The sequence below is a fragment of the Monopterus albus genome, unplaced genomic scaffold (genome assembly GCF_001952655.1).
Source record: "Monopterus albus unplaced genomic scaffold, M_albus_1.0 scaffold12.1, whole genome shotgun sequence".
Taxonomy (NCBI): Eukaryota; Metazoa; Chordata; class Actinopteri; order Synbranchiformes; family Synbranchidae; genus Monopterus; species Monopterus albus.
The window spans coordinates 3,040,599-3,066,856 of record NW_018127892.1 but is presented as its reverse complement, the minus strand read 5'-3'; the positions used below and the strand labels follow the sequence as shown (position 1 = coordinate 3,066,856).

Here is a 26,258-nt window from a genome sequence, read left to right as displayed (position 1 = left end):
TATATATAAGGTACAATGTTGCACTTTTTAATGGTGTAACACCAGGTTTCTTCTCAACTCTTTTTGTGTTGTAGCTGAGGTGTTGGGGTTTTTACATTTTTCTCACGAGGAAGACTTTGTGGCCTTTCTTCAGGGGAGAAATGGTTCTTGGTACACAGTTTAAAAACCATTACTGGGCATCGAGATTAACTGAAAATCTGATAAATGAGATTGTGTGAAAATGTGGAATCATCCAGTCTATATCATATATAATTTGAACCAGAGTGGGGCTGATCTGGAGATATTTTATTATACGCTTGGATTTGTATGTTTGAGCTTTTTTTCCCTCAGGATCTGTTTTGTTCTCGAGTTTTTAAAACATGTTATGGGTGTGACATTTTGCACTGCCTCATATTTGAAAATTGTCTCTTTTCTTGTCTTTGTTGCCTTGAATTGTTGAATATATTGTGCTTTACCATCATTTGCCTTGAGGGTTTTTTTTTTGTTTTTTGTTTTTTTCTGGGCTGTATATCAAATGAAGTCACCGCCCCCCCTTCCCCTTCCCTTTTTGTTCTGTTAAACAGTTTTTGGGGCTCGAGTTTCATTCCACACAGACAGCTCTTGTTATGGGTAAGGAACACCCGTCAGTAGAAATATTATATTGTGGGCCTGTTGTTAACCTCAGCTCTTCTAGGAGCACAGCCAGTGAAAAACACAGGTCTGTAAGAGAACACTTTTCTCTTATGTATTTAGCTTTTCACCTGTGTTTTTCCAGACCCCTTATAGTCACTATATCTCAAGTTGAAAAGAGCTGGAGTGGAATGAAAATCTGCTCGTTTTGTTTTTTGGTTTTCTTTTTTTGTCCTTCATGAGAACCAAAGAATTGTCTTCATTCTGTCCAAATGAAGATTCTTCGTTTCTCTGGCCTGGTAAAGCAGTGAAAAAACCAGGGGAGGCAAACTTTTATTTATTTTTTCCACCAATGATTATCCATCGAGCCATGACACCCAACCTTCTTGAAATTTTCATCCTAAAATATTTGTTTGAATTGCTCTGTAATTAATGTACATTTGAGATTACCATTTCTTGCTTGTTCCTGTTTTTCTTATCTCTTATTTTCAGAGCAACTGAACGTGAGAATTGAATCGAAGACAAATTTGAGCAGCCAGCTTGTGTGTCGCCCAGGCAGGGGACTCTCACAAGCAGCAAGGTCTGCCACTGATCGCACAGTGTGAGTGAATGAGACAGTGAGTGTGTGCTTACGTACGAGTCCTACTGTATAGATAGTTAAATGCTCTTCTGATGGCCGTAGGCAGCAGCAGGTCGACTGAGAATTGTATTTGAGAATCCTGATTTTGCTCAGATGTGGCAAATATCTGCAAAATGGAAATGCTGATAAATGCTGTCTTTTTAATAAATGTGCTATTTTATCAGAACTGTGCTGCTGCCGTTTGTGACTAGCAGTATCTCAGAATTGCCATAGAGTGTTGGTATGAGATAATGTGGTATTTATATTCTCCTGTGATGAGTACTGTGTCTGTGAACCTATGGTGTCCAAGTGTTTTGGAATTATGCAACTTCTTGGATGCTTAGATACCCTAAACCTCTATGTAACAACATATCCTGAGGAACGACCAGAGAAGGCACAACTAGGTTCAGTGGGGTAACGGCACATGTACAGGCCCTTTTGTTCCTCCAGCTGTAAAAACATCTTACAATAGAACCACGTATCTAAAAGGTGACCAGAATATCACAGCTGAACAAAGTAGACTGAACCACACACTTTTTGACATGAGCCACTGTTATACTGATTTTAATAACCAAAGAATGAATCCATAAACTTAAACTCCATAAACTATTTACATATTCATATATATATATTTACAAAACATTTATAAATTAATAGATTTGACAGTGAAGTGCATCATTTTCTTGAGTTTTGAGACGGCTGTATGTCAGTTTAGCTTAAAACGGTAATTAATCTTATAAAATGTTTCCATGCAGAACACAGTCCAGTCTGTTTGCCATTATCTGTAGTACAGTGCCATGAAAGGTGTGTGTGAGAGGTGAACACCACCAGTTGCACAGGACACCCCCAGTCCAGCTTGACTGCAGCCCAGGACCAAGCCCAGCTCCATAGCAGGCAGTGTGTCAGCACCGCCATCCTCCCACCCGTCCCCATCGGTGTCCTGCAGAGCATTAGGAGCAGGCCTCTCTCCTGGTGGACCCCCCCTGGAAGAGAGCACCACTTGCCGCATGTTCACCAAGTTGGGACCGCCTCTGGCACCTCCTGCCGCCTCCTGCAGATTCTGGAAAAGGAACAGCAGGTCCACTCTCAGCTCCACCATGTTACCCCGTGACCGCAAACTATACCTAAAGGACGTGAGGGAAAACGGGATTAGAACCAGGTCTGACATGCACAAAGGCAATCAGTTCAACATGTCGTCTTTTAAAGGCCTTCACACTGAGTAAAAGTAAGAATCATGTTGAGAGTGGGGTGTTGACCTTGTAGCGAGGTTGCGCTTTGCCATTGTTGGAAACACAAGCTGGATGTGCAGATGCTGAGGGTTGGAAAGTTGGAGGTGAAGCTCAGCCTTCATAACTGTCAATGATAAAATCTCCCTGGTGAAGAGAAACTCCACATCTGTGTCTGAGGAGGAGGAAGTGGAGAGAAAACACTTAACAGTCTGTCAGTCACAGTACAGTTCAAGTCTGAGCAATTCATGCCACAGAGCAGCACATACACCTTCAGGCAAGCTCTTTTTCTGACAAATCCCAGGAGTTAAAAGAATTTTCCATCACAGAGGTGATGTTTTCGCTCCTAATACCTTGTTAATGTGGCAGCAGGATATCTCAGCAATTCTTGTCAGGGACATTAAGCCAGCTAAAGACTCATTTACATGCAGATAACGCAGCCCTCTATACAGCTGTGTTAACCAAGCTATTACCTTCCTCTAAATTGCTTTTCAAACTTTCACTCCAGCACTGCAAAAGTTAGAGAACATTTCTCCAGTGTCACTATTAAATTACCAGATGGCCTGGAAGTCAAGAAGGGAATTCAAGTGAATTTGATGAGGCTTTATGAGCAAGGCTGTTTTTCTCCCAATTAAACATATAAAATGTTTTCATGCAGAACACAGCCTAGTAGAGATTGCTTTTATATATAATTTTTTGTCCCATGCAGATTTGTATGCCTTGGATACCAAAACTAATCTACATATTTCATGGTCAACCTATATTTAAGCAATGGCAATCATGTGCTTGGATGTAACAATAAGGTGAAGAAGTGTTTTCCACTGTTGGTGCTTTGCAGTGTGGAAGGTCCTTGACCTGGCCTTGTGGAGACATCACCTTTAGTTTCAGTAGCTATTTTCACATATTGCATTTTGCTACATTTAGTCGAATTAACATGAAAATAACTGATCTGATTTCCTAGCTGAGCTCTGTAGCCCCTCCGGGCCCGTGCGCCTCTTTGTACCCTAGACCAACTCAACACAGCCATCGAGTTTAAGAGCTGCATTTTAAGCAAACTGTTAAAACAAGGGTTGTCGCTTGATCTACCTTGTCTTACCTGCTCTCAGGCGACCTTGAATCCCTTTGACGCTTCTGCAGTGTAGTCCTTCCTGACAGCAGTGGTAAACCTGTCGGACAAAGCTGAAAAGAGGCTTTTCTGGGAAGACCGGGCCCTGTGAAGCTCTTGGGGAAAAGGGTCGAACACGGAGATGCAACACTGTTGCATTATCCTCAGGAACTTGTTGCGCGTTTTCAAGCAAAGGTGCCGCCAGCTCTGCGCACCGCTCCCGGTGCTTCTCCGCCATCCCGCGTCTCCATCGCCTCAACGCGTCTGTGCGTAAAGTTAATCCGAGGGATTCATCAGCAGTTTTCGGCGAATGTGATGGAACTCCTTGCGTGTTCACCGCGCGACCAAATACTCCAGTGTCAACTGTCATCATCGAGAGAAAAAATGGAGCGATCCAAACGCAGTGAGAGGCGACCATGGTAATATTTCTATATTCTTAACTCTGTGTCTTCAGTGGTGAGTAAGCAGCTTCTCTGTGGTGCCAACTCTCCAAACTCGGCCTGCTATATACCCCACTAACAATGGGGACATCTTACCACTTAGAATTTGAATCCTGACCCTCTCTTCAGTCCCTGCCCCTTTTTTGTTCGTGCCTTTAGGCACCCATTGTCGCCCCCCCCGCTGCTTTCTTTCTATGCGCCTGCATAATAAGGCGCCCCAGAGAGCGCCGACCAGTCCATTCTAATTCAGCTACTCAGCTAATGACTCCAATTACTCCGTATTGGGATCATTAGGAACGGTCTTATTTACAACGATGCAGCAAAAAAAAAAACCTGATATTTTCTGAGCAAAGCGTTGCGCACGTCCTCTTTCGGGTGGTTTTAACCATTTAGAAACATGCGAAGGCTGAGGTGTAAAACAATGGGGGCCAGATTACAGGATCACATGCAGGCTGCTGACGGCCCTAATAAGGCAGTGCTTGTGTATTTAAACAAGTCTTTATAAAAGTCACACAAGACAAAAACCCGAGAGGATCATGTGTTGATTTAATTTCCACTGATGATGCAGTACAATATACCACAGTGAATCTGTTCAGCAAAGGATCCAACACAGAAAACCTTTTAACAAATGACACTTTCAAGGGAACTACACTAAAACAGCACTTTTTGGCTACCAAAAAGTCGATTTGAAATAAACTGAAATTGTTTTTATTAAAGTTTTTAGAAACGTGTACCATTAAGCCATTACAGTAAGTGCTGTGACAACAAGCATGATACTGTACAAATACACTAAGTTAAATATAATTATTTAATGTTGCTTTAGTCAATTTTCTATTAAATGAAACATTTGCTGCAATGATGTGACTTAACAGAAACAACTGAGGTGAAAATGCTGTAAAATGTGTGAACAGCAGCTTAACATGACCAAACTAATATAAGATATAAAAGTTAACATTTTGAACAATTTGTGCTCAAACAATGGAGAAAACTAAAGCTGTGAATACAGCTCATTGTAAATATAATTGATTCAACCTTTGCCAACCGTTCTCCAGTAAATTCAGCATTTTGATACAAATTTTAAAGTTTGTAACATCAGCACCTAAAAAAACAGAGTAAGCTTTAAACTGTATCTGCAAATTTTCTTAGTTGACTAAGTTTACTTACAGGACAGTTCTTCTCTTTAACATAACAGTGCTATTTTGTCAGAACAGGTGGACTCCGTGTTTCAGTAGCTTGTGTCGGGCCTTGGTGGGCAGTGAGAAAGCACTATCCTGGTAGTATGGGATGCCTGAGTTCCTCAGTGATCCTCCATGCACCTGGAAGTAAGTCTCCTGGGCCACGCTTCTGGTTCCATACACAGCAGAACTGGCACTCCTGTGGTGAAAATGTCACAGTGATGACATACAACAGAAAAGAGCTAGGTGACTTGATAAAGAGAGCACAGAGAAACAACAGAAAGCGTTGCTTTTCCAGTAAATGTGACTTGCTAGAGTGTGACTTCTGCAAGTAGAGGTGGAACATTTAGGGTTAGTGGTCAGGAACAGTCACAAGAAGTGACAACCCCCATCCCCAACTTGTACTTGAGGAGCTGTGAAAGGCACGAGAATACCCCCGAGCCATCACGTCACTGCCGTACTGACCTGATAATAGCCTCCTGCAGAGTTTCAGTGTTACAGAAATGCAAGTGAAGAAGTGATGTGGCTCGGACAAAAGGATGCTCTGGGGCTCCCCGTGGTCGGCCAGACAGGTTGGCTGCAGACACACACAATAACAGTGGCATGTTAACCTGGACAGTCATGTCTGCAGCACAAAGGAATGCTGATCATAGGCTTACTAATTAGTCCTTAGCTCATGCAAGGACAAATACAAAACTACACCCCACCCAAAGAGAGTAAAAAGAGATATGTGGGAGTATAAGGGGGCTTACTTGTCAGTGTGCTCTGAATGCAGTCAAAATGGGCAAAGATGTAGAAATCTGGACTGTCTGGGGCCCCTGGAAAGATGGCCCTCAGATGGGCCTCCAGTCCATTCAGAGACGCCAGGCTGCTGTAATACTAGAAACATAAAAGCAGAGCTGATTGGCCGAAAAAACTGTTATAAGCACTGCAAAGACAAATTAGTGAGCTCATGTAGCTATAAACTTAAGGAACTGACTTAATGCCTTTTTTGTGCCTTAGTCTAATGAATTCCAGCTACTGCAGTAGTAGACACTGTGAAGCATTACATTAACTGGGTCATGAAGCTTCTTTTAGCTCCACTTGACAAGAAAACTAACTTTCAAACCTTCAATGTGGTAATGTGTAAAATATTAGAGAAGTCAGTTATTTCAAAGGTTGCTTTTGTTTCTCACCACTTCCTCTGTAGAAGCTGTGTCACTCAAAAAGTGAGGCTCCACCAGCAGAGCCAGTACCAAGCCTTTAACCCGGTGCAGGTACAGCGTCATGGGGATCAGTGTACTCTCCTCTGGGCCGTCAAAAGCACCAGAGTGAGGAGGAGGCTCTTGCTCTGGCTTGTGTCCTTGTGCGCCCTCACTGCCAACTCTATCTCTCACCACCATGTGAGCATCATGTGATTCCTCATTCCCAGACTCAACTCCTCTGAAGCGAAACACTCTGTCACAAGCCGCGTCTCCATCTCCTCCATCCCCACTAATGTGGGAGTTTTCTTCAAACACTGAGCCATCTCCTTCGCTGTGTATCCAACTGTCCCCACCTCCTTCGCTGTGAAAGCTGTAATAATGTGATTCCTCCTCAGCTTCATCTGAGCGTTTTCCATTTGAAGAAGGAGGCTTGAGGCGCTGTGGTGGGGGGTGTGGTGTGGCAATGGTGGTCTGTGATGGAACTGGGCTAAACATGAGGTTATCTGATTCTGACAAGCAAGAGCTGAAGGAGACTTTCTGGGGTGGCCAGGAGGAATTCGGATCAAAGGAATCTGACACTGTGAAAGCCATGTCAGATAAGGTTCGTGACAGACGGGTCTTCTTTGGGGAAGCGTCGTTGTGTGGAGTAGAGTGGGAACTGGAGGGTGGAGGGAGATAGAATTCTCCTGAAATGTTACTCAAGTATACTGTTTTGAGTAGCTTTTGTAAGTTAAATACTTTCTATAAACAAAATAACTGAATCTTGGGAAAGGAAGCCGCTACCTGAAATCTTTGTCGACCGGAACAGACTGCAGGTACTGGAGTTCAGACATAGTCAGGAACACTGCAGTGGAGCTGACGGTGCTGCCAAATGAGCTGGAGGTGCTTGGTCCATTGGGCCTCTGAGCCTAAATCAAAATAGAACCTTTTCTTTAAAAGGAATGTTTTGGAAATATGCTTATTTGCACTCTTGCTGAGAGATAGGTGAAAAAATTGATATAACCCTCATGTTTGTACACTAAATATGAAGCTGGACCTCTGAGCTGTTTTGTACTTTGTCTATATAATTTCCTTGAAGAGGGTGGAATGGAATACTTGGTCAACATACTGTTAATAGCAAGTACAATTACAATTGTACTATTACAAGAAACTGGACAAAGGTAGCACCACCGAAAAGGACCAATAGCTAACACTTGCTGAAGAAATGTTCTTGTTGGAAAAACTGACACATATCTTGAGGCCACAAAAAGCACAAGTGGAAGGAAAATGTGGAAAATGGACATTATACAGGAGTCAAAATGACAACAGAACACAAGTCCAAATTAATCCATTGGACACAGTGTAAAGGACAAACCATCTACCCATTCTGTGTTTGTTACTGTAATTGTCTGTTGGCAAAAAAAAAAATGTGAAAAACATTAAGCTGGAGCCAGCAGTTGGCTAGCTTAGCATAGCATAAAGACTAGCAACAGGGAGAAACAACTAGCCTGGCTCTGTTCATAGGTAATAGAATCTGTCTGGGATGAACTCTTAAAAAAGTAGAAAGCAGTCTAGCACATTACCTTTGTAAAATGGCAAATAGTTGTTTTTATACTTTGGTTTTTGTACAGATAAACAAACAAGAAACAGTGTTGATTAATGAGCTTTAGAGGGCTATCTGTTTCCCCTTTTTGCAAGTCTTTGTGCTAAGCTAAGCTAACAGGCTCCTGGCTCCAGCTCCAAATGTCAGTGGCATCAATCTTCTCAGGTAACTGTCAGCAAGAAAGGGGATTAGCTTATTTTCGAAATGTTGAACAACTTTATTAAATCCCCTCCTGTTACTTTATGACAGTGTCTGAGGGAAACACTGGTTACTAAAGTGGGTTTCAAAGACACTGTGTGGCCTTTTAACAAGTGGGTTGGAAAGTGGGTCCCAGGGTGACACCGGCTGAGAAACACTGTTTTAAAAGATCGTGGGCTAGTTCTCAGAAAATAAAAGGTTTATTGTTGCAGTTCTTCAGTTTAATAAATGATAAGTTAGTGCAAGATAATGTAAAATAATGACAACTTTTTAGACTAGTGATTAGTTTACTCTTGACAGTATATTATACACCAGTGCTCTAATGCAGATCTGTCTGGGGGCCCTTGGTAAGAAAAGTTTTAAAGTTTAACATCTGGACAAAATTTCATGTCATACCTTGGTGTATGTTTCACTCTCATGCACCATGACCTTCATTGTGAGCTTTGGAGACATTTGTGTGCTTACAACCCTGCAGAGAAAAAGGCAGAAAAGTCTGGTGTTGGACCATGTTTAGAAAAAACTATCTCACTAAGGGGTGGATATTATCAACATGACAGCCTACCTTCCTCTGAAAAGAATACAGCCTGCTAACACGGGAGGGCAGCGCTGACAGGTCTGAAGTATGAGAGCAGCTTTGAGCAGCAGAAGTGGGTCAACCTGAGAACAAAAAATGTATTTGTGTCTTCAGTTTCTAAGCACATAAAGTGAGAAGTGATACAGACGGGTGACAAATTAAAGGAAAACCCTTTCTGTTATAGCTTGCACTACTGTCACTGACTGTACATGGTTTTTTTTTTTTTTAGTCATAGCCTATTGGTTGTACCATTGTTATCCTAATAACTTTTAATCCTGTTTCTTATTCTATTTTATTCCACTTTTATTCTATTTAAGTTCCTAAATGGCATGACACTCAATACTAGGTGAGAGAGAAACGGTATTTCAATTTTCTGTACGTCCTGCACATATAGTGAATTGACAATAAAAATCTTTGAACCTTGACTAAATGAACAGTCTCTTCCAGGATGACAGTACCCCCATCTACAGGGGGCATAAGAGGGAATATCTTTAGGAAGAATGGTGTTCATGCTTCCAGTAGAGTTCAGAGACTTGGAGAGTCAATGCCAAGGAGCACTGAAGCTGTTCTGGTGGCAGTGTGGTGGCCCAGCACCTCACTGAGACACTTTATGTTGGGCTGTCCTTTCATTTGTCACCTGTCTGTATATACTGTATTAAGATACAATATAATAACTTTATAACTTCAGTCATTATACCAAGACACTTGTGAATATTGGAATATGATTATTTAAGTGGTTAGATCCTCTATGGCATCATGTAACAGACTTGTCTCAAACAAAGGGATTTGATAAAATGTGCATTTTGTACATTTTCATTTAACTTTTTAAGTGGCTATCCAAAAATACCCAGTATTTACGGGCATTTAGTTGAGAGCTTGCACACAAATGTATCTTCTAGGTACATTAATAAGCAGAGTCTTTATTGTGAGAGTTTACACAATACCACAGGACATTGTGACATAGTCATAGGCTGTCTGTAAGCAGAAGCAGCATTAGAAATGTCACTGCACGTAAAATGCAGAATTCTCACAACAGTTTGTACATACTTTAGCTGAGTCAATGGTCCTCAAGCAGCTGAAGATGTGCTGAAGCTCGGAGGAGCCTGACCGCAAGTGGGAGAGGTACTGCGCCCATCGAGCAGCCAAAGATTCCCGACTGTTAAGCTACAGCACAAAACAAAGTTCAAATCACAATTCGCAGGGATACACATTATATGTCTAGCTTTAAAAACTGTCATGCATTTTTATAATGCATATCATTTTGAATTTCATTCTGATCCTCCCATAAAAACATTTAATGTGCTGGACAAAAAGGCCCCTGGTTTGATACTGAATTATCTCCTTGTTTCTCTTTTACTGTGATTTTGACTGTGAGCTTAGACTGCACCTGGTAGCTCTGTCGGACAGAGCCATTGTAGAAACAAAAAAGGTTTATTAGCTGATCCAGAAGCTCACAGATGCTGATGGTTGGGACTTCCACAGAGCAGCCCAGAGCCTGGGAGGAAAAAAGAAACATATCCCCAACAACAACCTATCAAAGACTCATATTCAAGCCAAAATACAGACAACACACATCTTGAAAAGTTGCTGCCAGACCACCCGTGGATGCACTCACCCAAAAGAAGTTATCTCTCATACGGATGGCAAATGTATTGCGGTGTAGCCTCAGTGAACATACAGGCGAAGAGGAAAGCTCAGAGACACACTGGACCACGCCAGCAAGCTGTCCACACAGCAGCTCCTGCTTATCTACAGGGGTCTTACAGAAACATAGAGGGAATTATTCAGAACTGATGTCTGTGGATTAAAATATAAACACACAAACATAACCATACTCATCAAAGATCCACCCACAACACAAACAAATATACAAATTGCAGCAGTTTGTGAGAGACAGACCTCTTCAGGATAGAAGTAGCATATTCCTTCTCTTGTGGGGTCACCCTCTCCTCTGACCTTGGATTCATCATAGAGGAAGAAATAAGTACACCTGCAAAATAAATACACAAATGTCTAAACTCTCTTTTCAGTGGATGATAAGCAGTCAGAATTGTTAGGCTTCAGAGTGATGTATATGGGTCCCATAGAGTAACAGAGTTTGTACTCAGTCAGTGATGTTGTCTTCCATCCATTTATTCATGTGATTTGCAAGAAAAGATACATGTCAGTTGCTGTTGTGATGCTCCATCACATGATGTTCCAGCCGTAACTGAATGGATTCTGTGAATGGCTAATTACTTAAATGTGCATTTGGGGGGTAACGAGATGTGGTGATATTAAAACATGACGATATTTCTCGTTAAGGTAAAAGCTGTCTTACAATATCAGTACATAGTAGAACCAGAGCACCAGCCGAGTGTGACGCTATGTTAATATTATTAGTCAAGCAAAAATACAATTCCCTGCTGTGTTTTAATGCAGGGGGCAGTGTTGATTGGGAGGGTGATGGGTTGTGGGGGAGTATTGTAGGCATGTACTATGTGGACACAGTGGCTTTATTCACTTATTCACATTTCCATTGTGTTTTGGTTTGCCATGCTGCCAACAAAGCCTACTCTACCTTAGCACCAATTGTACCACCAGTGTGCTGGCACTGATGGATAAAAAATAGCAGTGAATGCTCATGCTAACGAGGTAAACAAAAGAGTCCTCTTCCCATGGATGTCCACTTCCGGACACAGCACCTTTGCCGGATGATGTCACCTCCAGTGCTGAAAATAGCACAGAAGGTCACACACAGCTTCAATTAGTAGCTAGAAGCTGATGAGACTCATTAGAAATCCTACAGGAGAGGAGCCTGTCAGCTGTGTTGGTGGAAAAACCTTTCACAGTGCTTGTGTATTGTTGTCTTTTACTGCATATAATCCATACTCAGAAAGTAGAACTGAAGTGACAGTCTTTACATTAGTTAAAACATTTCAAAATGCACTGGCACCGTTTTGCTTTTTTCTTTTTTTTTTTTACTTTCAGTCGAATAAAAGACTATTTTTCCAGTCATATATTTCGTCATTGAAGATTTCCTTAAAAAGTGTTGAAGTATCGTCTCGTATCGTTCTCGTGAACCCAATATCGTGTCTGGTCTCATCTCATGAACTAAGTGTATTGACATACCCCAAATGTATATGTCAGTATTAAATGGTGTCATCTCAGCTGAGGATCTGATCGGAGGTTTCACTTCACCACCTAGTGATCTGAGAAGGCTAATAATCGGCTCGCCAACTTATTTCTGCGGTAAAACTGGAAGCAGGCTTTTACCTTCTTGAGTCTGGCGACATTAGCTCAGCCATCACTGACGCAAAGTCCAGACAAATCGATACGTTTCTCACTCATCAGTCTTCTGGTATCCGTGTATTTCTAGTCCAACAAGCTGTAGATGCGAGTTTTGTCCAAAAAAAAAAAAAAAAAAAAGTAAAGGGGAGTGTTTCAGCTGCGACTCCGGGACATTTATTTCAAATCCTACGCCACAAACAAACAAAATGCCAGCTGCCCGCTACACTTAGCATCAACAGCTGGGCCTATTAGGCTACAACTGTGAGTTTTTTATCACCGTTTATAATCTAATATGAGGAATGTAGGACAGCCACAAGTAGTGGAAGTCATGTGAAAGTACGGCAAGCTTACAAGGACAAACTAGTGCGCCATTGACAGACACGCAACAAGTCGCGCTAGACTGCAGGGGGCATTAATTAAGGTTAAATTACAAGGATACTTATCAGACTGGCTTTTGGGACTTAATTTATAGCAGTGGCGCTATACAGGTGCCTACAGGCTTTCTGATTCTGTAATCTTATTCTGTTTATACTTTGACACATTTTTATTGTACAGGAATTTTATAGTTGCCTACAGACCTCAGTTTCAATTTTTTGTAATTTTAACATGTTTTTCTTTTCTTTAGTTTATGTCTTAACATGTTCTGCTTTTAATTTTAATATGTTTTGCTGTGAAGCAATTTGAGCAACCTTGGGCATTGTAAGGCACTATATAAACAAATGCATTAAATTAAATTTAATTACATTATTTTACTAAGCAAAGTACTTAGTGAGAATGTCAGTGCTTTAGATAAGGTCCATTACAAGTATAAGTCCTGCATTCATAGTGTTACTTAAGTAGATATACAGTGTGTTTTAATGTATTAAGATACTGTGCAAGTAGGCTGTAGCTTTAACTACTTTATTGCCTATATGAAATTGATCATATTTTATAAAACTATTGGTTACTGCAATAGCAGGCTATAAATGATTGATCTCCAGAGTATATTATTATGGTGGTTGTTGTTAGCAGTAGTAGCAGCAGCAGCAGCAGCAGTAGTAGTAGTAGTAGTAGTAGTAGTGAACTACTGTAGGCTATAATGCTTGGCAAGTCATCTTTAGCATCTTAGCACTAATAATCATAGCTACAACAGCAGAGGTTCAGAAGGTTTCAGCTGTTCACTATCTGTAAGCTCATTTTTCATCAACGTCTGAATGTTGTTTGACAGAGGCTTCATATTCTTACAACATCAACACAGCATTTATTTTGGAAAGTACTTCTGCAACATCTAAAAATGTTTCATCCCTGTCCTGGAGAGAAATGCTCCATTTGCAACTGCTGAGGCTGCAAGAAAAAAGATACCGAAGATATGAATTTTGATTGTAATAAATAAAGGTGGACTATGTGGAGGTAGGATCAGCAATTCCGTGCATTATTGCTGTAAAGTTCCGTTAACCTGAAAGAGGAGATAAGTGCCTCAACCTTCATCCTTCAAACGCAACTATGCATATGCGCACACGCTGCAATTAAAGAAATCCTGCAAACAAAATTGAGCATATTTTCATAATTCAAATTATAAAAGGCTAGGGAAGCGCAACCACGTTATATTCGTGTCCCATTAACCTATATATGATGGCGTGAAAACAAAGCTTCATTGTAGGTTTCTTCCCATTGGATCCATGATGAATCTCATTTTCTGTGCTCGATTGCTGATGGCTTGAGAAGTCGGCCATGAACGCGCACAGCTCTGTCCGCCAACTGGACTCAGATGCACAGTACACGATTTTATAGATATGTCGCACCCGTTCATAAGCCAGGATTCAAGCATATATCCTAGATCGACTCTTCTGTTGGAGGAAAAATGTGTGTTCCTAATAAGGCGACAGTCAGCCCGCCATTTTGTACAAACCTGTGTGCATGAGTGCAGAGCACCGTGCGCTGGATTCCTCTGTGACAGTAGCTGCCGGGGAATACTTTGGATGTGCACACCGAGAAGTGGTCACCGTGGCATTTAGTTCATGTTCATAGTTTGGCAGCACAGGTTACAGAATAACAAATATGTGCATACATGTTGAAATATTGTGAGCGTCTACGTCATCAAACAAGAATAATGCATACTAATACACAATGAATAATAACTAACTTTTAAAACCGAGTGCTTTTAATCCTTTTCTTTACAGACAAATGAAATAGAAAGGCAAAACTGGTCAGCGTATGTGACAGCTGAAAACATAAAAATATATCAGATACATAAATGAATTAAAGAATGACCTTTTCTTTTTGCATTTAAAGGAGGACAGTGCCATGACTTAGAGCTGCAATGCCATTTCTAATGCAAAGTGTAACGTAATCTGTGCTGCTGTTTTCACTTTACACATTTTATTACAAATATTAAAGCAAACTCAGGTGGAGTTGGCCACAGTGAGTCTAAATCCTAGAGATAAGACAACCAAGAAATGGTCTTGACTGGTCAGACCTCAGTAGTAAAATCAGGTTTTGTAGTATTGCAACTTATATTTTCAAAGCTGCCTATCTAACCTCTTTGTTATTAATTATACATATGCTTAAATACCCTACATTTCAGCTTTACAATAGTTATTGTATCAGCAGTGAAGTCCTACAAGTTCCTGGGCTCCACTCTCTCCCAGGACCTGAAGTGGACGTCCAACATCAGCACAATCACCAGGAAGGCACAGCAGAGGATGTACTTCCTGCGCCAGCTCAGGAAGTTCGAGATGCCCCAGGAGCTGCTGATACAGTTCTACAGAGGAATCGTCGAGTCTGTTCTCTGCACCTCCATCACTGTCTGGTTTGGCTCAGCAACCAAACAGGACAAGTACAGACTTCAGTGGACAGTCAGGACTGCAGGAAGAATCATCAGTGCCAGCCTGCTCTCCATGGAGGACCTGTACACCTCATGGGTCAAAAGGAGGGCGGAGAGGATCACTGCTGACCCCTCACATCCTGGACACAAACTGTTTGACCTCCTCCCCTCTGGACGGCGTTACAGGTCACTGTACACCAAGACAACCAGGCACAGGGACAGTTTCTTCCCCCAGGCCGTCACACTGATGAACACTTAACCAACAGTATGACTGGACAATAACCCTCAGTGCAACACCTCATACAGATTATACAGATCCACACAGGTCTCTAGTTTTAAGTACTCTATTTTTATTCCTACTTATCCCATTTCACAATGAGCATTCCTTTGTCTGTCTGCATTGTTTACTGCCTGTTTATACAGTTTATTTTGCATCGTTTGCCCTGGTTGTTGCTTGTTAATGTTGCTTATTTTGTTATATTATACAGCCTTACGCTGCTTTACTGTTTACTTGCCCCTTGCATGGGGACATGTACATACACATGAGAACCGCTGTACCAGAGTCAAATTCCTCGTGTGTCTAACACACCTGGCCAATAAAGCAGATTCTGATTCTGTAAGATGAGGCAATTTTGAATAATTTAATGTTTTTGTGATATTGAACAAGGGTGTACTCAGTTTTGCGGTAACTGTAAAAATATTGCTTTAACATATTCTAATAGTAAGATAACACTGGGATTACTTTACGTGGTCACATCAGCTGCTTATCAAGTAATAAGATTTCTTTTTCCAGCTTCCTCATTTTAAGCGCTCTGTAAGCCATCTGCTGGTCACGGTTCTCTATCTCCTTTTTGAGGTAACAGCAGTAAAGAGCTCTTATGTCCTCTGTCCGCCTCTGTAAAAGAAATTAAACATGTGTGCTCATTTTGATCTTACTCCTTGTCATTACCATGGCCCACTACTGGCACATGAATCTCACCTCTGCACGTCTGATGTCGGGTGTAGCAGGTGGCGAGGTAGCCCTCTCCTGCAAGCTGCTACTACGCACATACTACAGAAAATAACCAAGTACATACGTTAAACATTTAAAGACAAATGCTTCAAAAAACATGCACATTTAGAAGCACTTACCCCTTCAAAATGTGCATCACTGACATCTGTGCCATCACTGCTCAAGCTCTCTGGTTCAGTTTTTGTTACAGGCAGGAGGAGAACAGGATGGCCTGACACTGTGGTGATGGGGCCAAGATTACATTAAGCTAAGTGGTAAATTCCAGATGGACTTTAATGAGAGATTAACTTCACCTACCACTAATAAAAGAGCTTTCAGATCCAGTCAGTTGCTCAATACAGGCACCCCCAGGGAGGACCTCCACTCTCAGCCTGTTGTCATTGTGCTGTGACACATTCTCCTCCACAGGGGCCAGTGACGGTGTTGCTGACCCATCCTCACTTCTCATCACTTCAGCCCTTCTTCTTTTTGCTGGATATGGATAGATCAGAGAGGTAAAACACTCTCCTGGCCATTAAAGCCCTTCAGTGAAAACAGAGTTGCAATAACAAGGCTACCTGTTTGCACTATGTTTTTATGTTTGACTTTCACTTGCTGCCATGTCCGTTTGTAGCCACTGTCCGACACCCTGGGAAGTCATTAAAAAAAACGTCAGTAAAAACATTTGAAGAAAGTTCAACTGTCCGAGTGTAGGCTATTAGAAATTAAGTTCAGTTATTCACACTTGACTTGCGTTGTCTTACGCATTTATCTTATCAGCAATTCTCTGCCATGCTTCCTCTCTCAGTTTAGAGGCGCTGGTAGTGTTGGATTTGGCTGTTAATATCCCTCTCTCTTCTTCATACAACTTCAAAATGAGATCCTGCTCTTTAGAACTGAAAAAATGTGCCCTCTCTTGTTTTTTCATCATCTGGAAATCTATAAAAACACAAAAATAAAGGAAACGTACACGTAAATTCGTGCAAGTCAAACAAAAAGTGTGCTTTTGTATAGTTTACACTGTCGCATGAACAACGTATCCTCACCTGTGTGTTCATAAACTGCGATCCGGGTTTCAGCGTGCGACTGATCTTCCCTTTATGGTGGAGCGGGTGCGCGCAGTTATCCGAGATGTTTCAATGCTAGATTTAGTAATCAAATCGTAACCCGCGGTCGTGAGACGCAGTAAACCCCAGGTTAATCAGTGCGGTAGTTTGCTACGGTATGCGTCACATCACAAAAATTGTCTAGGCGACAAGAACGAGGACAAGATAACCGGTATCCCGAAGCTGAATATCGACAAGCTTTGTCAACCCTGGATTTTGTTATTCGGCTTAAAGCGCGTTCATGTGAGAGGTGGAGTCTTTAGCCAAGAGTAAGTCACGTGGCTCAGGTCCGGCGCATCAAACCAGATTATATATTGTTATTCCCTGATTCCATATGGGGAATTTCATGCAATAGATAGGTAAAATAACAGACAAGGACATAACTATACAAATTTTAAAAGGTGCAGAATATTGTATTTTTAATGTTTAGCCAGCTGTTACATCTTTCGGAGATCAAGCAACCTGGGCTAGGCTTCAGAGGTGTAAGACAGATTGGACAAAAAGAAAACTGGCTGAATTCTATTCTGCTTTGGTCTACACATGTCCGATCACTGAGATGCTTGAATTTAACAGAGCCATTTTATTTATACCTGTGCTTTTTCTCCATGTCTTATAAAAATATGTTGTTGAAGCATCCTGTTTTACTTAACAGTTTTTGCCTTAACTGTTCTGACCTTACAAAGTGTACATTTTTTATAAAGATCAATAAAACTGAAAATGAATCACACCATCCAATATGATGATGTGAGTGTCACAGTTGGGCATGTGCTATTTGCACAGAGAAGCACTTTATGAAAGCAGATGTGTGAGTGAACCAAGGATGTGCAGGGCCTTTAAATATCTATCATTTTAATTAAATTTAGTCATATTCAAGTGAATGTAAAGCTGAGATTCCCTTAGCATGTTAAGCAACTTAACTATAGTACACTAGCACATAGGCCTTTTTTCACAGCTGGCATTTTAACTTGTCAGAGTAAGAAAAACATAAGCATTTCTAATAACATTATCACAGGCAGTGATACAAGCCACTGCCACAGTGAGGCAGTGGCTTGCTCAATACCATGACCCTGAAACTGAAGTCTAAAGCTACCATGATTCTTCATTTTATAAATATGTTTTTCCTACTGATGCCTTCTGTGAAACAAAACAAAACAAAAAAGTTATTCGAATAAATACCTGGAAAACCCTAAATTCAAAGTACATGACATCAACACAGATGAAATACAACATAAGCTGAGGTAATAACAGCTACTTTATTTGTGTTAATTCAGTTTAAGTGGACATTTTGTTTAATGGTCCAGAGCAAAGGAAATGTTGTTTCAGGTGCTCTGTGTTGAGAGCACAGAGGTAAACACAAAAATGAAAAAAGTAAACTATGAACGGGAGTGTGGTCCTGTAACATACACTAACTGGTCCCTGCACCAGTTATGAGGTCTGGAGTGAGGGTTTACTCATGGCTCTCATAGCCACCAGGCAATGCATTCACATGTGGGTTGTGGAAAAGGGTTTTGTTGCCATCTCCCCAAGGAAAACGCTGAGAGGAAAAAAGGACAAGACATAATTAAGTCAAAATACTGATAAATCCTGAAATGACATTTTGAAATGTGAATTATTTAAGCTACATAAAGAGAGACCTTTGAGCGAATGCGAAGATGAGAATAGGGGACGAACTCTGGCTGCTCATGGCTATGATGCTGCGCTTTCAGGAACGTGTTCAACATGCACACCCCAACACCAGGAAGGGCAACCAGGAAAGTCAGCATCTTCCATGTCTTGGCTGGAAGAGACAGGAAATGCTAGGTTTAATGAACAAAATGATTATACAAATATACATCCAGACAACACTAGGGCTGCTGAGAATTAAGTGCTGTTTAGACACACAATTCAAAACGTTTCCTCAAATTGATATGAATGATATGAATCTGCACCCAGCCAGTTGTATATCTGGTTGTGAGATCCTGTGCTACTACGCAGTTTGTGCTCTTCTGTCTGACTAAAATTAATTGTAGGATACCACCAGCTCACGTCACTTTTAAGTTACACATACTGTAGCTTTATACAGAGGGAAAAAATGCTTAAAACAGCCTTTTCAATTTCTTTTATTATGTAAATTAATAAACCCATATGTAGCTTGTAAAAGCCAGGCTGTCAAGGTGATGGAAATTTAAATGGCCTAATACTTGTATAGAGCTTTTCTATGCATTGCAGCACCATCAAAGCCCTTTCACACCCATTCACACACCAGTGATATCACTGGGAGCAGTGTCTTGCTCAAGGATACTTCCACATGTGGACTGGAGAAGCTCGGAATCAAACCGCCAACCTTCTGGTTAGACGACCCACAGCTGCCACCTTTATTTATAATTTGATACAAATTGGGGAATAACAGAGTATGAAATGCCACTAATGTTAAGTCCTCAAGAGTACCTGGCTGCAGACAAGTTGGCGGACTGACGACCTTGACCAGGAGTTCGGACTGGCAACCTCTATTTTTTCTTCTCCCCCCCCAAAAACTTAATTAGAACTTTATTTGGACTGGTGACCTCAACAGTTAATGTTTTCTCCCTTTTTTTCTTATCCTTATTTTAAAATGTTACAACAATTAATTTCTTTTAAATCTTCATTTGAAATAATTAAAATGATTATTACATCTACTTTGGACATTTAATAATCTAAATTTAGAGCTTGCATTAGCAAAATGAAACTTCACACAAGGTGTAGCATTTCAGACTTCACAAGATGTTTAGAAAGTTGCACTTGCTATTTTTTACCTGTTAAGCCTAATTACAAATTGTGTGCTATAAGTAAGAGGCACAATACTGGCCAATCCAAAACCATTAAGAGCAGCCCTGAACCAAAAGCTAAGTGAGTTTACTCTTCTTCTGGCAATACAGTGTAATCAAACACTTTAGCTGCATCCCTGCTCCCCCAGCCACATCAACAATTTGTGTAAAAAGACCCATAACAATATCTGTATACTGTATGCATGCATGTAACAATAGCTCATTAAAGCTGAATTCAGTTTAACTATTTCACTGACTAGTTTTAAAAGGAAGTATTCAAACATTCTGTGGAGTAAAGAAAAAAAAACATCTATCACTTATGAGCCCACATTTCAGCACGTCTTTTATTTCTGAAAGAAGATGACTCCCTGTAGCGCAGCCTTTTCTGCTGCAAACCTGCTCATGACCTTGCAGTTCTGCAGAACATGCACACAAGGATTCATTTGCACAATATCTTACATAATTACACTAAAGGGTGAAGGTAGTAGAAAAATCTCAACATTACGCTTACAATTCAGCAGCACCGCATTCCAAAAGTGTCCCCAACATTACATTTAACTGGAATTTTAGACTCTTAGAAAAAGGCCAAAGACTACAAATCTAATCAAGTTGCACTAAAAGCTGAACTTAAAAATCATTAACCTATGAATAAACATGGACATTGGCACTCAGATGAAGTCACAGATTGTCCTCTTAATGTTACTTTTACATGTAATACTTAGCAAATTTACACTGTGTGAAAACCAGGAACAAATGTAGTATCAGGCTAGTCGCCAGTACGACAGACTTTACCTTCATCTTCCACAACTTCATGTTACTTTCAGCATCGCTGTATTAGCTTTACCTGGAGGACTCTTCCCTGCTTTGCTTGTTGCTGAAGATAATTCTGTTTTCACTGCCCGTGTAATAATTTTATTACACTTAACAAATGTGTAGTTGCCTGTTATTAGAGGTGGAGGAATAGCTGTAATTTCTGAGCAGCCTAAAGAACCTTTGGCCAAATTAATTACAGATGTAGGAATGACCTTTATCACAGGGTTTACTTGAGCAGCTCAAATGGGATAAAATAATGTTCATACACAGCTTCTAACAGAACTTGCTGCTGAATGTCTACAGCCTGGTGCCCTTCTCATTCATTGATCTGACGTGTTGCACTTCAGCTGTAGGACGTTTGGTTCATGTCAACGCTACACTTTCAAGCCATATAAATAACAGTAATGTAAACTGAAATTGCAGTAATATAAGCGCCCGTATTAACACTTCATAGTGACAGGCTGAATTGACAATTTAATGAGAGTGAAAGATGGTTCCGTTCAAAGATGCTATAGTGCTGCACGGCTAACGCTAGCTCAGCAAGGTCACTGTAAAAAACAAGGCTATCAAAAACATACATCGAGTTAAACACGCGAAACTACAGTTACCTGACTTTTCGCCATGTCCACCAGCAGCAGCAGCGGAAAGCTGACGCCGGACCTGAGTCAAGTAAGACCTCAGCAACATTTGAGAGACGCGTCCGAAAGCCGCCATTTTCCTTTCTAAGAGAAGCGGAGACCGGAAGAACAGAATAAACGTGTGTCACGTGGAGACGAGACCGGTGACCTCTACTGTGCCACCCAGCGGTACAGTTCAAGGGTATGGGGTAGTTTGTTTTCACTTGCAGGCGTACATTTTCAAACTTCCAATATGGATGAAAAAGAAATCAATTTGTGCCTCAGGTAAATAGGTCACAGATAAAAGAGAAAAGACTAACCCATACTTATTTATACCATACCTGCATTTGAAACATTATATTGTAATGGTTATAATGTTTAGCATCCAGTCACATGGTTCCACGTTATTGCCTGAAAGAATGAGAGAGGGGGGTGTGTGGGGATGAGAGAGCGAAGTGCAGGCCGTTGTTGTTGAATGATGGATGTTGGGAGTAAAGCGAGTGTTAACGTGTGCTGTGGCTGAAACAACAGCACTTAAGTTGTTGAGTGATTAAAGGACAGTAATAACGACAAGAATGTCTGGCTGTGTTTGTGTAGGAGCGGAGAGTATTACAATATAATGACATATAACAAGTAAATAACTAAGGTCCATTAAAAACATGTACCGCACTTGATATTCACAAGTGTTTCTCTTTAAAAGGGAGGACTTTATGCAGCCTCATGGTCAAAGTCTATCCAAAGAAATTCATAGTGACGGGAAGTTCGGATCATTTTACTGATTCGGTTCTTTGAATCTCGTTCAGCAAAATGAACAAATCTTTTTTCGAGTCATTTCGTTCACTTCAGCAGAATGTAATTAAAATGTTACGTGTTAATTCCCCATCTACTTACGCACATATTGATCAAGTTTCGAATAAGAAACAACTGTAATGCAGCCAAGGTCATATTATAAATAATATCATACCTGTGTCTAGAGGTTATGCAGTCTGTTACTTCACCACCTCACCTCCAGATATTTTGGGTAAAATTCGTTTGGTCTTTTGTCACGTAACATCCTAAGCTGCCGTGTCGTCTTCTGTATAGTATACAGAAAGATTTTCCTTGATGAAGTCTAAAGCATTAACCAACTCTTTATTAAAACATTCAGTGTTATGGAAAAGAACCATATTGACAAATATTCACAAAATTATAGTGTGTAGGAAATAAAAACCTATTTTATAATAAAAATAAATGCATCATGTAACAGTAAGAGTAAAAAAAAAACTGTAAGGACGGTTGAAAATAAACTAATTTCTGTATCCAACAAAGCGGTCATGTCACGTTACAAAAACGAACGACTTGAAACCGAGGACTCGAAAGGCGTACTAATCTTATGCGATGTTGCGCATGCGCGATCAACACAAAATGAACGAATCACTCCTCGAGACGACCCGATGTTCTGGAGTCATGAGAAAGAAAATGAACGAATCATTCGTGAACGACACATCACTAATTCAGAGATATTTTCATGTTGATGGTGATAAATGTTAACTTTACTAGCAGTCTGTTTGTTCTTTTAATGTCTAAGTAGTTAATTTCAACATTCATAGATTTCCATAACTATGTTGAAATGAGCTGAAAAAACTTAGAAAAAATTAACTGGACTAGATTTCTAGGTCGAAGACGTTTCACCTCTCATCCAAGAGGCTGCATCAGTTCTGACTGGTGTTGAGCCGGAGAGCATTATAGCATTAATCTCTTTACCATGTATGCTCAAATGACACCATGAATTAAACGTTGAATAGTCAAGATATCAACAAAGTAAATATTTATCATAGTTTAATTTAATAAGTTAAGAAAACTGTGCAGCATATCTCTTCCTCTCTCATTTTCTGTACTGCTTAGACACAAACGGGGTCACTGGAGCCAATCCCAGCCGGCATCGGGCGAAAGGCGGGGTACACCCTGGACAGGTCGCTGGTCTATCGCAGGGAAAATACACACACAATCCTATGGGCAATTTAGAGTCACCAATCAACCTCAGCCGCAAGTCTTTGGACAGTGGGAGGAAGCCGGTACCAGGAGAGAACCCACGCAAGCACTGGGAGAACATGCAAACTCCGCACAGAAAGGTCGCGAACCCGGAACTTTCTCGCCGTGAGACAACGGAGTTACCCACCATGCTGCCCCCAGCATCTCTCTGAAAGTGTTTATTTTACATTACACTGTGTGCACAATTATTAGGCAAGTGAGTATTTTGACCATATCATCATTTTATCCATAATTTCCAACTCCAAGCAGTATAAACTTGAACGCTTATTGGAAGTAATGCATATCAGGTGATGTGTTTTAGTGTAACGAGGGAGGGTGTGGCCTAAGGAGATCAACACCCTATATCAAGGTGTGCATAATTATTAGGCAGAATGTTCTCCTCTGGAAAAATGGGCCAAAAAAGAGATTTAACTGACTCTGAAAAGTCAAAAATTGTAAAAAGTCTTTCACAGGGATGCAGCACTCTTGAAATATCTAAGATATTGGGGCGTGATCACAGAACCATCAAACATTTTATAGCAAATAGTCACCAGGGTCGCCAGAAACGTGTTGAGAAGAAAAGACGCAAATTAACCACCAGAGATTTGAGAAGAATCAAATATGAAGCTACCAGGAACCCATTATCCTCCAGTGCTGCCATATTCCACAACTGCAACCTACCTGGAGTGTCAAGAAGTACAAGGTGTTCAGTTCTCAGAGACATGGCCAAGGTAAGAAAGGCTGAAACCCGACCACCTCTGAACAAGACACATAAGTTGAAATGTCAAGAATGGGCCAAGAAATATCTGAAGACAGATTTTTCAAAGGTTTTGTGTACTGATGAGATGAGTGACTCTTGGCGGACCAGATGGATGGGCCCGTGGTTGGATCAGTAACTGACACAGAGCTCCACTTCGACTCAGACGCCAGCAAGGTGGAGGTGGGGTACTGGTATGGGCTGGTATTATTAAAGATGAGCTAGTTGGACCTTTTCGGGTTGAAAATGGACTCAAAATCAACTCTCAGACCTACTGCCAATTTTTAGAAGACACTTTCTTCAAGCAGTGGTACAGGAAAAAGTCTGCATCTTTCAAGAAGACTTTGATTTTTATGCAAGACAACGCTCCATCACATGCATCAAAGTACTCCACTGCGTGGCTGGCCAGTAAAGGCCTTAAAGATGGAAAAACTAATGACATGGCCCCCTTCTTCACCTGACTTAAACCCTATTGAGAACCTTTGGGCCCTTCTTAAGCAGGAAATTTACAGTGAAGGTAAACAGTACACCTCTCTGAACAGTCTCTGGGAGGCTGTGGTTGCAGCTGCACAAAAAGTTGATTCTGACCAGATCAAAAAACTGACTGACTCTGTGAATGGAAGGCTTGTGACTGTTATCGAAAAGAAGGGTGGCTATATTGGTCACTGAGGTTTTCTGTTTGGAATTTCAGAACTGTTTATTTGTAAGTTATGAGTTTGTTTATTATTCTCACTTTAACAGGTGAAAATAAATAAGTGAGATGGGAAAATCTTTTTTATTTAGTTGCATAATAATTCTGCACACTAACAGTTGCCTAATAATGGTGTACATGTAGATATTCTTTTAAGAAAGCCAAAACTTCACTTTTACTACTTAAATGTTCAGGTTTGAGGGTTTAACATTTTGGATTGACCAAGAGCACTCTAGTTGTGCAATAACAAAATTAATCCTCAAAAATACAACTTGCCTAATAATTGTGCACACAGTGTATATGATAACAGAATTCTATTGACTGGGCTGTTAATTAACATATTCACCCTGTGAACGAATACAGGAGATTTAAGTGACCTCTTATTTGCCATTGCACACTGAGAACACCCAACTTATGTAATGTGCAGCAGAAAGTTTTGAATTCAGCTTCTATCTGAAGAAGGAAAATGTAAACTAAACAGACTACAGAGTGAACAGAAGGAATATAAACAGACTTGTAAACATATGATTAAGAAGTGTGAAAAGAAAAGAGTTAAAAAACTGTAAAGATTTGAAAATGTGAACCAGAAATGTGTACCTGAAAGCTTCAGCTACTGAAGCATGAACACAAGGTTACTGCTTTAAAAAGAGCTGTTTATAAGGAACTCAACACAAACCAAGGAGTCTTGATCATTTTAGTAATGTAAAGGTCTTTAAAAGTCGTTTTCATTTCTATTCACATACAAGTGGAGGTCCTCCTTTAAGTTGTTCCAAACATTTGGTGAGGCAGCTTTTAGTTTTCATGCTCAGAGCCACAGACCTTTTTTCACAGCACACATCTTGAATCTTCACAGTATGTAGTGCACAGGTGTAGCTACCACTGTTAAAGACAGCTGAGTTCTTTTAATTGTCTCACTATAGAATGTCACTCAGCGAGCATGCTCCACCTCCATGCTGGAAACAGCTCACATAAATGGACTGCAGCCATCATGATTGTCATCAATTGCATGTGTGCTTTTCCTGCTAGTGTCACGATTCGGGTCCGCTGCTTCCTGTCCGGCTTTTATTTTGACATTACTTCCTGTTTTTGTTTCACCTTAGTTTCAGGCTGCGTCCGAAACTGCCTACTACCATACTGTATAGTAGGCGAAAAGCAGTAGGCGAGGCGAGTAGTATGTCCGGATTCGTAGTATTCCAAAAACAGTAGACGAAAAGTACCCGGATGACCTACTGCTTCCGGTTGGATTTTGCAGTGTGCATACGATGGACACTTCATTATCCCATGATGCCCCGGGAGAGGAGTTATCCAACGAAGAAGACACTGCTATGAAAACGTATGTCACGTGATGTATCAACATGGCGGATGTAGTACGTCCGAATCTCATTCATACTACCAGGCTTCATACTATACAGTACCTACTGTTTTAACGGTCAGTAAGTAGGTACTTCATCTCTTTCAGTACGTACTGTCACAGTATGCGGTTTCGGACGCAGCCCATCATTTGTGTTCTGCCCTCTGGTTTGCCTCTTCAAAACCACCTGCTGCTACAGTGACTGCAGCGGTGTGCAGCACCGTGGCCCCTCCCCTTCGCGGTGTCGGCACACACACAGATCAAAGGCTTTCCTCCCAGGTACTTGCAAGTATTCAGCAGCTGGTGACAGCACAGCTTCTGCACTCAGGAGTATATTTGCATTGTAGGACTTGA

At 40.8% G+C, this 26,258-nt stretch overlaps 4 protein-coding genes across 5 annotated transcripts in view; all 4 read right to left on the bottom strand.

The window, feature by feature from the left end:
- Positions 1-1,900: 1,900 nt before the first annotated feature.
- Positions 1,901-4,153, bottom strand: LOC109954950 (uncharacterized). Its single transcript, XM_020590649.1, has 3 exons — positions 3,551-4,153; positions 2,485-2,629; positions 1,901-2,352 (listed from the first exon to the last, which is right to left on the bottom strand). The coding sequence occupies exons 1-3, from the start codon at positions 3,975-3,977 to the stop codon at positions 2,007-2,009; spliced, it is 918 nt and encodes a 305-aa protein (XP_020446305.1). The 5' UTR covers positions 3,978-4,153; the 3' UTR covers positions 1,901-2,006.
- Positions 4,154-4,529: 376 nt separating this feature from the next.
- Positions 4,530-12,474, bottom strand: hps4 (HPS4 biogenesis of lysosomal organelles complex 3 subunit 2). The gene is made up of 12 exons (XM_020590721.1): positions 11,968-12,474; positions 10,612-10,702; positions 10,328-10,471; positions 10,100-10,207; positions 9,760-9,876; positions 8,701-8,795; positions 8,535-8,607; positions 7,142-7,266; positions 6,350-7,016; positions 5,927-6,053; positions 5,640-5,751; positions 4,530-5,373 (listed from the first exon to the last, which is right to left on the bottom strand). Exons 1-12 carry the CDS (start codon positions 11,997-11,999, stop codon positions 5,202-5,204), a joined length of 1,863 nt encoding a protein of 620 aa, XP_020446377.1. The 5' UTR covers positions 12,000-12,474; the 3' UTR covers positions 4,530-5,201.
- Positions 12,475-15,375: 2,901 nt separating this feature from the next.
- Positions 15,376-18,019, bottom strand: LOC109954843 (uncharacterized). The gene is made up of 7 exons (XM_020590462.1): positions 16,823-18,019; positions 16,541-16,715; positions 16,355-16,425; positions 16,095-16,268; positions 15,917-16,014; positions 15,765-15,836; positions 15,376-15,680 (listed from the first exon to the last, which is right to left on the bottom strand). The coding sequence occupies exons 2-7, from the start codon at positions 16,705-16,707 to the stop codon at positions 15,537-15,539; spliced, it is 726 nt and encodes a 241-aa protein (XP_020446118.1). The 5' UTR covers positions 16,708-16,715; positions 16,823-18,019; the 3' UTR covers positions 15,376-15,536.
- A 97-nt stretch (positions 18,020-18,116) lies between these two features.
- cox6a1 (cytochrome c oxidase subunit 6A1) overlaps positions 18,117-26,258 on the bottom strand; it is an 11,955-nt gene continuing 3,813 nt past the window's right edge. Inside the window, exons 1-3 of one of the 2 annotated variants that reach the window (XM_020590472.1) lie at positions 21,087-21,223; positions 18,517-18,659; positions 18,117-18,416 (exon numbers count right to left, since the gene is read on the bottom strand). In XM_020590472.1, coding sequence (XP_020446128.1) covers positions 18,330-18,416; positions 18,517-18,659; positions 21,087-21,192 — 336 coding nt within the window. In that variant the 5' untranslated portion in view covers positions 21,193-21,223 and the 3' untranslated portion in view covers positions 18,117-18,329. Of the gene's footprint in view, positions 18,417-18,516; positions 18,660-21,086; positions 21,224-26,258 lie in introns of those variants that run through there. The other variant, XM_020590473.1, reaches the window with a different exon arrangement.